Source organism: Marmota flaviventris, chromosome 7 (genome assembly GCF_047511675.1).
Source record: "Marmota flaviventris isolate mMarFla1 chromosome 7, mMarFla1.hap1, whole genome shotgun sequence".
NCBI classification, from domain to species: Eukaryota; Metazoa; Chordata; class Mammalia; order Rodentia; family Sciuridae; genus Marmota; species Marmota flaviventris.
The window spans coordinates 123094992-123104655 of NC_092504.1; the positions used below are offsets into that span (position 1 = coordinate 123094992).

Here is a 9664-nt window from a genome sequence, read left to right on the forward strand (position 1 = left end):
AGAACCACAATAAAAATATATATATAATATACAGTGTAAATGCAGAAAAATCTGCCATCTTTTTAAAATTCAAAATACTTTAGAGATGTCTCTATCCCATTAAGCATCAACTCTAGTTTAAAGTTTTCAGTTCTGAATCAATTTCTATTTCTGAAAAATAGCTGCAAAGTGTACTTTTAAACTTGAACAAGGGTGATGTCTGTAAGAATAAAAACAAATCTTACTTGCTCATTTTTGCGGACTTTTAAAAGGCTGTCTCTTCTGCCTTCCTGCAAACAGCCAGCTCCACACTACCTCTGAAGAAGCCGAGGTGGGGTTAAAAGGGACAACTTTTCTACAACTTGACAAATTCCATCTTTTGTTTTTCTTTTCTTTCAGAAACCTTTTCACATTCTCTCTGGCTTGGGCTCAGTTGCTCGCTCCTTCGTTCCCTCTTCAATCCTTGCTTTCTCTGGATTCACATTTACTGGAATTGTTTCTGGTCGCCAAAAGTGGAAAGAAAAGAGGCAGGAGAGAAAGAGGGAGGAAAGGGGGGACAAGGAGTGGGCTGTCCCTGGAATGGCCAAGGGTCTCCTATATGCCGGCGGAATATTTCATTCTTTTCTGTTTCTGCCTCTGGTTGCAGAACCAGACGCGCACCACGTTTTTCTTAAGATCCAGCTTCTCTGCTATGGCGGCGATCTTCTCCGAGGAGGGTCGCGGCTGGATGGCAAAGTAGGCTTCAAGCGAACGCTTCTCAGGCGCAGCTATGGACGTGCGCTTGCGCTTCTTCTCAGCGCCATTGAAGAGCTCAGGCTTGGTGAGCTTCTCGCGGTGGGACTTCTCTGCCTCCTCCAGCCAAGCCTGCAGGATGGGTTTGAGCGCGATCATGTTGTTGTGTGACAGCGTGAGAGACTCGAACCTGCAGATGGTGCTCTGGCTAAGCGAGCCCACGCCGGGGATTTTGAGGTTGGCTAGCGCGGAACCGACATCTGCCTGGGTCACCCCCAGCTTGATACGTCGCTGCTTGAAGCGCTCGGCGAACGCCTCCAGGTCCCGCGGGTCGGCGTCCACGTCGCTCATGCAGCCCATGTGCGAGGGCAGACCGTGCGCATGGGCCATGCTGAGCGCTGCTTGGTGCATGGGGTTCATGGTGGCCATGTGCGGAGCATGAGCCGGCGTGGACACCACCGCGCCGTCGGGGCCAGCCATGGCACCCAGGGCCAGCCCGGGACTCAGGTGCTCCAGCAGCTCGCCTTCGAGCGCCTGGTGCGGCTGGTGGTGGTGGTGATGGTGGTGATGGTGGTGGTGGTGGGTGCCGGCCAGTGCAGACGGGTGCGAGATGGGTACAGATGAAGAAGAGGCAGCCGACGTGCACGGGATGGTGTTCATGGTGTGGTAAGTGGCGTCCGGCTTGAAGGGGCTGTGGTGGGGCGGGTGGTGGTGGTGACTCTTGGTCTGGGAGACGATGTCCACGGCGGCCAGAGCCTCGGCACGGGCCAGCAGACTCTCATCCAGCCCGCCGAATATATTGCTCTGCAATTGCAAGTAGAAGGCACACATTACGCTCAGTAGGGAATTATGCACACTCTCTCCGGAAGCCCCTGCCCAGTGCTCCACACTGCCACCGCGCCTACAACATTCCCAGAACGTTAAAATAGTAATAATGATAATAATCCTGAAAATAGGAGTTGAGCATAAGAGGCAAGCCACCGAGAGAAGCCCAGAGTGCGGGAGGAGGAGGAGGAGGAAAGTGAGCCTGCAGACACAACACAACACAACACGCGCACAGGCAACATCCCAGGTCATAAAAATTAATATGAAAGACAAGACCCGCTGAATACTTAAGAGGGAGAGGGGGGAAATTGGTTGGAGGTGTGGGGTGATTTGCTGTGCAGACATGAAAAAAACATCAAGCAGATAAAGGGGGCTGTCAAAATGTGCCTTTAAGCGGTGATTATGCAGAAATACGCACCGGTGGGGTTGGAAGACAAGCTCTCCGCATCGCCTCTGAGCCCCCGCCGCCGCCTCCGCCGCCGCTGCTGCCACTGCTACTGGAGCTGCTGCTCCGGCCTCCGCCGCCGCCTCCGCCGCCACCACCGCCGCCAGCATTGCTGGAGCTGCTGGGGGAGCTGGCTGAGGGCGCCGCGGGCGCCGAGGAGCCGGGCGAGGCGCTGTGCAGTGCAGAGTACTTGGGCTCCACGTGCAGGCTGCCGCCGTGCGGCATGCTGAACGCCTGCTTGCTGTTTAGGGACATCATCATCATCTTCCCGCCCGCCGGGGCGCTTGTCGGTATAGCACTCTTTGGCCCCAGCTGCCGGGACCTTCCAGAAAAGTGTTCGGTTGGAGCGAGAGCCGGGAAGGGCAGTGCAAAGTTGTGCTCAGCCACCGCCGCCTCCCGGCTCCGAACGCCCAGTCACCGCTACGGGCTCCGCTCCTCCGCTGCCTCCACCGCCAGCCGGAGCGAATGCTAGGCTCGGGGTGGCGCTGGTTACAGACCTCAACGTCCAAAACTGCCCGGGCTCCTCGAGGCCGCGGAGTTATACTCCCCTCTCCCAGCGCCTGCCCCCGCGCCCCCTCCCTCCCTCCCTCCCCCGCGCCTCCTCCCTCCCCTACCAGGAAGCGCCTGCTCCTGCTTGGTTTCTAGCGTCGCCCCTTCTCCCTCTTTACTCCCCCCCAGGTTCAGCTCGTTTCTGTTCTCCCAGCACCCGCCTCCCGCTCCCCTACCGCGCCCTCCGCCTTCCCTGCCCCCGCACGGGCTCTGATGTCGCCGCCCCTTAGCGGCGCCGGGCGGTTCCTACTTACGTTCCCACCCTAGCTGATCCCCACCCAACCCTTCAGGTCCGGTGCTTCAGTCACCAGGCAGTGCCTACCTACGGGCCGGCACCCAGCCCCTCCCGCTTCTTCTACCGGCTCTGAACCACTCTGGGCAAAGAAACTCCCAAATAAAGTTGCGGCCCAAACCAACCTTGGGGCGGGGTGGGGGGTTTTTCCCTGGACTACTCCGAGCGCCTCCTACCTGACTGCCTCTCCCCTGCTCCCTGCTTACCATTAAGTTCCAGGCCTTCGCCCCCACTCGGCCCGCCCCTCTTGTGAGCCAAGTGACCCTGATTCCCCACTCCCTGCCACTGCTGAGGACTTTAACGCAGCGGCCAAGCCCGGTCCTCCGTGCTGCTCTGCGCTCCCGCCTTGATGTGTGCGGAGGTCGGCGCTCGGCTTCGCGCCCCCTTGGCCGGCAGGTGCCTGGTGCGGAAAAGACATGGGTCGGCGGGGCTGCAGGGCTTTCTCTCACTCGATTTCTCGCAGCTCTCAGCGGATTGGACAGCTGCAGAGCCTGCTCGGGTCGTCTGTGCGCATGCGACTCCCCCCACCCCGCATCTACCCCCCCCCCCGCGACACCACACACACACACACACACACACACACACACGCACGCACTCCCTCCCTCCCTCTTGCCTCCCCCTTTCTCTTTCTCCTCCTCTTCCCTGTATTCAATACACTGTGAGATGGGTCTTGGGAGGATCCACTGGCAAACCCTGCCTCTGGATTTATTATTCTTCATTAGCTACAATCAAAGGAAGAAGGGTAACTGACAGAGGAAGAGGAGGACCAGAAATTACAGAGCGCATGTGCTGCCGCATACCACCCCCCACAACATACACACGCGCGCGCACACACCCTCCGGGGCTGGCACAAGCCCCACTTATCTTCATTTCCACTGTCGCTCCGCGCCTGGAGAGAATATTTTTAGCCGACACTTCACCGGCACTTTTGTCCAGGTCCAGACCACTTTCCTGGAAATGGACGCACATTCTTAGTTCCAATTGCAAAAGAAGGCGATAAACACCCACCCCCGCCTCACACACATACACAAACACAAACATAACATATGCACAAACTCATCGCCTTCCTCGCCTTCACGCTCCCATCTCCTTTCTACTTTCTGCGGTGTTGGGAGCTGCTGTCGCCTCCCCAGAGCTCGAAAGGCGCGGGGTGCCAGCAAGGGTGAGAAGGCCCTGTGACCCGGACTCAGGAACCCGCGGGTGGCCCAAACCGGACAGGGTTGACCAGGAGCAGGTGCAGGCCCTAGGCGCCTGGGGAAGACGAGCAGGTGCGAGAGCAGGCGGCAGGCCTGAGAGACGCTGGCGCGCGCTAGGACAAAAACAAAGTGGAAAGGAGCGTGGAAAGTGAGAACCCTCGGGTGGTCAGCACACGGAAGCCCCGCAGCGGTAGCGGCGAATCGGGAGGTGTCTGTCCGCCCCTAACCTCGGTTGAGCGGGAAGGGTTCAAGTTGGGAGAGCTGTCCTGGGGAGTAACCGGCATAATTCGAAATCCACAGCTAGAGTGCGCGGTGGGCTCTGTCCATGGTCCTTAAATCCCTTTAGCTTTCCTTCCCACTCTCGGGCTTGCCTTTCTCTGCCCTTGTGTGGAGGAAAATAATAAATACAGCCAAAGGGGATTCCTAGGAGCAGTGTCCCTGAGTGTGAGCCTGCAGAAGCCTGAGTGCTGGACTGGGAGAGGGGGGTGTTGACATGAATGAACGTGACTTGTGCCGGACGGTTCAAGTAAGTGCTTAGGTGTTTAATTTCTACCTCAACGGCCAGGATAATTTTCAAGGAAATAAAAAAAATAATAATAACATTGTATAGCTCTCACTGTCTTAAGCTTCGCAAAATGAAATAAATCAAAGTTAAAAGCTTGAGTATCATTTAATTATAGTGCGAACAGCGCTTTGAAAGAAGTAGAACAACATCTCTAAACAAATTATGACTGGGCCAGGAAGGAATTATTAGATTGAAATTTCATTTAGACTCGGGAGACGCCGCGCTTCACTGTGTAATCTGCTGTGCCTCATCTGATTTGTATGCTTAATTCAGCTTGACGAATTTATTAGTTTTCATAATAGTGAAAAAATTGAGCAGCACTATGGGCTAATGCATTGTGTATACTATAAATTGTATGTCATCGTGGAGAGGCTGAAGTCTATAGAAATCTTTTATTAATGTTGGTATAGTAGGGAGAATTTTCGTGCAAGCCTTGGAGAGGTTCATGCCAACTCCACTGCCCCTGTGTCTCACTGGTCCATTAACATATCGTCATACTAATTAGACCACTTCATCAGTGATATAATTTCAAACTTCAAATTATGTTCTAATTAACAAGGGTTGTCCAATTTGCTTAATCTTCAAAAGGCTTTGGATGATCTAATTAGGATAAACTGTTAAGTATTTCAAAAGCTTAATAAAAAGTCATAAAAATATTTTGGGTGTGTTTTCTATCTGTACTTTCATAAGGGCCAAAAGACCAAAGTGAGAGTGAAAAAGGATAATAACAGGAAGACAAATGTCTTCATCTACCATTATTCCAGATTATTATAGTAAGTGAGTCACAGGAGAAACTTTTGGGTATTACAATTCCTAAATAGTGTGTTTATGTGTTTAAATAAAAGCACAAGAATATCAAGGAGAAAAACCACAGGGGGAAAAAATTCTTCTCTTTCATTAGGTGCCTAATTAGATGTAAAGTAAAAAGCAACCCTGAGGAGTTTCCCAAGCATTATTGTGGCAACAGTCTGCTGAACTTGAATTGCAAAATCAAATATTTGGGGTGTTTTGAACCTCTCCTTGTCCCCTCCTCCTTCATTGAGCTTAATTACTTGCAGTAGTTGTTTTAATGTATGTTGTCACCTGGGAGTATTGAGAAATGCATATCGTTAATATGAATTAATCTTGATTTTAATAGCAACTGACAACTGATCTCCAAAATGCTAAACACTTGTCACCACTTCGTATGGTAAATAAGGTGGTATAATAAATTTATGAAATAGAGAGGGCACTCTTGAAATGACCAGACAAACTTTGTTTGATATGGAGTGAATTGACTAAAATTATTTTAAGCAAGAAAACTCCCAAGAGAATATTTTCCTGATTATTCAAATCCATATGTCATTAAATTAACCTTAATACCACTTTTTTCATCTCTCAGATATTTCTTAATAATATCTCTAATTCCAGACAGGAAAAAAGGAAACCCTTGTTTTCCAGCTCTCAAGTAGAGGTAAATTAATATGTGATGGTAGAGCAATTCAAGAGTTTGTTTACCTGTATTTTCTTCCTGCTAGAAAACACATACATTTTTAAAAAGTCAAGTCAGAGCTAGACTTTTTTTTTTCCCCCACTCAAAGTGAAAAATGAACAACAGTGATTGTGTTGCATTAGAGGGAAAATGCAATTCTCCCTTCATCACCACGACTTGCAATCTTGCAATCTCTTCCTCCAGGAGTGTCCAGAATACCAACGTCCGTGCCGTGATATCAATAAAACACATTTCGGTTTTGCCCACAGGCATGCTGCGAAGTGCTCCAGCGAAAGTGGAAGCGGCTCTTGGAGGAAGGACTCCAGCCCCCTAGTTAGCAGGGGCCATCTAAACAAGTGGAAAGTTGGCCATAAACCCCAGGGGTGGAAGCAAATGGCTCTAGATTAGAAACGTGCTTCCTAAAACCTCAACGTACTCTCTCATGCCCAAGCCCCATCCGCACTTGTGCCTCCGCACACCTACAGACTTATCTAAGTAAACGGAAAAGCGAGAAACTAGAAAGCACAGGGATGGGGAATGCATCAACTGTGTGGTTTCAGGAGCGTCTTTCTCTTCGCCAAGCCTCTTTGTTTGACAATAGCTTCAGTCCCCTTCGCTGGCAGATGCGGACAGATGTGAACCGCCTCCCTCCCTCGCGGCAAGGAGGAATCCACCAGTGCTTCCCAGCAGCCGGTCCCAGCCATAGGCTGCCCACCACCCGGAAATCGACCCGCGCCCCAGCCAACTCTAGAGGAGAAATCACTGTCTCCTCCTTGTTTCTGGGTCTTAATTTACTATTAAAATTTTAAGCAGCACATTCATATTTTACCGGACCTAATGTGTTTTATTAAAATTTAATCTATTAAGGGCAATGTGATTTCTTTGTATTTCAAACAGAATTGAATTGGACCAAGAGAAAGATTTCTCAAAAGATAGATCTGGCCCTATTGTGCACCATTTTGCTCTTGAGGAGACAGGGGTTGCTGGAGGAAAGAGGGAAAGGACCGATTCTCTCATCCCATTTCCAGCGTTATAGGGATTTCAAGATCAGCCAATCTGCTTCATATTCTGAATAGAAGATGAGCGTCCTAAGCTCCCTTCCGGACTCTGTGACTTGGGGCAGATGAGAGGGAACTGGTTGGTGGCTTAAACTCCTCAGACACGGGTGTTCCAGGGAAGGAGAGCATTATCCCTGAGACCCAGACTTCTGGGGACTCCCCGGGACCTGGCCACAGAATGAGGTGCGGGGAAAGGGCGCTCCTGGCCTGGAGTGTTGAGATAGGGCTCTATGTTTAAGAAGTGATTGGTGCATTTTGTTCCAACATCTTCTGAGTATGTCCGCCACTATCCTTGTGCTTGTCCCTTTCCTTCTTAACTGGCTCCCATGAACCCTAAATCCCCTTTGCCTAGAGGTTAGAAGGAGCCTCTGTTTTACTCAAAGATGACCAGCATCTCTGCAGCCTCCTCTCTGTGAACCTTTCTAGCTAAGTCTCACTGACAGCCTCTCAATGCAAGAAGTAAGCAAGCTCCAGAAATCTCCGCATCCACCAGGACCTGAGCCTGGGCTAGGGGCCTGTAGTAGCCAAACAAGCCACTTAGGGCTCTGTCTAGGTCGAAAGAGGCTAAGCAAGGACAAGGAATGAGGGGAGGCACCGCAGAAAAGAAAGCAAGGGCTCCCTCCCTCTTTTCCCGGTGGAGAGAGAAGAGCAGAGCTCGGTTTTCAAGGAAAGCAGACCTGGAGGCAGGGAATGACTGAGGCTGGCAGTCCCAGGACAGCTGGATGCCTCTGAGGCTCCTTAGGCGCCCTGAGGAACCCACCAGGTAGGTTTGCTGGGATTGAGCAGGGTCAGGAACTCCCACGTGGGGACAGCTGATTGAAGGTACCAAAAAAACAAAATTTGCCTGAAGCGACGACTCCAGCCATCGGTATCCAACTCCAACCTTCCAGAGAGCAGGGATGCACATTCACACATTTTCACAAGGACGCACACACACACAAACACACGCACAGACACACACATGCTCACACTCGGGAACACTCGCTCAGACGCGCTTACTTGCTTCTCTGCTCTTCGTGTGCTACGCTTGGGGGTGCTTCGCTTGGGGGTGAGGGCAGACTTTGGTTTTCTGTGCACCAGCCGGCTCCCCTGTGTTTGCTTGTCCCGACAAAACTGTTATGTTTTCGTCGCAGTGAATTTCCTTGGTCCACATCTTTACCTCTTCTCAAAGTTAAATCCAGTCACGAAACCAAACTTAAAGCATTGGAACAATCAATGAAGACTTCTGCAATCCATGGCGCCTTGCGCTTCCTGGAACTAAAATAAATGTAAGAAATCGAAACTTAATTACTTGAAAGAAATCCAGAAATCCTTCTGCATAATTTATCCAGTCATTTTTAGTAGCTTTTGTGTTCGGTGCAGTGTATGTTAACTCTGTACTTTTAGCTACAAACAGGCTTCGATCCTATCAGGGCTCCCTTTGCGGGCTCCTTGGGGTTCCTGCCCTCCAACTCAGCCTGGGAATTTTGTCCTGTACTAGGCTCCAGCCTCCTGCCATTCCTCACAGCTGGTCAGCTTTCCTTTGCAGACAGGAATCCCCAGGGCTGAGTGTTGTGTGTAATTAATAAATGTAAAAGTTCATACATCCTCTCTTCTCTTTTTATTCACTAAGGCTATTATTTAAAATTTTTTGTGTTGCTTAATACTAGATCTGAAACCAGGCCTCTTAGTAAATATAAGCCAGGACAATTTCTCTGAGGGAATAGTGCATTATCAGAAAGTGCCATACTGGTGGCACTTTTCCCAAGGGGGATGGGAAAATTGGTTGAAGGATGGATTTTTTCTTTCTTTCCAGGTAAGTTTTTAAATTATTATTAACTTTTTCCTTGAGTGTTATTATCTTCCTAGCAATTAAGTACTTAGTATTTGCTCTTCCTAAACCAGTCTTCAATGCACTGGACACTGGTTTCTTCCCCTGATATATGTTCCTTTCAAACTCACTTGTTTCTCCTCTCCTTTAGTTTCTAATTAATGGAAAATCTTAATATGCATAAAGTGTTCAAAGATCTCTCATCTGGGGGCACCAGATAAAGTAGATGTTCTTGTCTTCAGCTTAAAAATTCTGGCTAAGATCAAATGACTTTTGTACATACTGTGACTCTGGCATTAGGTACCACTGGGAATTTGGCAATCTGATGATAGCCAATGGTATGGTCACTAGATTTCTATCACTAAATAGTACCTGATTGTGTTAACATAGTGAGAGGGACTCCATAGAAGCAAGATTTTTTTTTATAGACACCTCATAGAAATCTGAAGTAATGTTATGAAAGAATGAAAAATACATTGGGGAACAGCTTGGGAACTGCAGTACATTTTGATTTAACTTACATTAACAGAAATGTAATGTAAAAGTGAAAGGATCTAACAAAACCATTAATAATTAAAAAATAATTACAGATAGTCTATCCTTACTATTCATAACCACTCAACACTTTAGACAAAGAAAACGGAATACTCTTAATGGGAATGAGATGTGAGCAGACTGCTAATGAGAAGTTAACCAAGGACTGTGCATTTGTCAAAGGAGACGACTTTTCTTCCTTACCCCC

At 49.3% G+C, this 9664-nt stretch overlaps 1 protein-coding gene across 1 annotated transcript; it reads right to left on the reverse strand.

Moving 5' to 3' along the window:
- Nucleotides 1-573: 573 nt before the first annotated feature.
- Pou4f2 (POU class 4 homeobox 2) lies at nt 574-2245 on the reverse strand. The gene is made up of 2 exons (XM_027926766.2): nt 1955-2245; nt 574-1515 (listed from the first exon to the last, which is right to left on the reverse strand). The coding sequence occupies exons 1-2, from the start codon at nt 2243-2245 to the stop codon at nt 574-576; spliced, it is 1233 nt and encodes a 410-aa protein (XP_027782567.1).
- Between the last annotated feature and the right edge of the window lie 7419 nt (nt 2246-9664).

Bases quoted from the DNA above. Each gene is read 5' to 3' on its own strand.
- Pou4f2 (XM_027926766.2), bottom strand. From the start codon at position 2,245: ATGATGATGATGTCCCTAAACAGCAAGCAGGCGTTCAGCATGCCGCAC. The intron at 1,516-1,954 runs GTGCGTATTTCT...TTGCAATTGCAG, and splicing joins CTTGTCTTCCAACCCCACCG to AGCAATATATTCGGCGGGCT.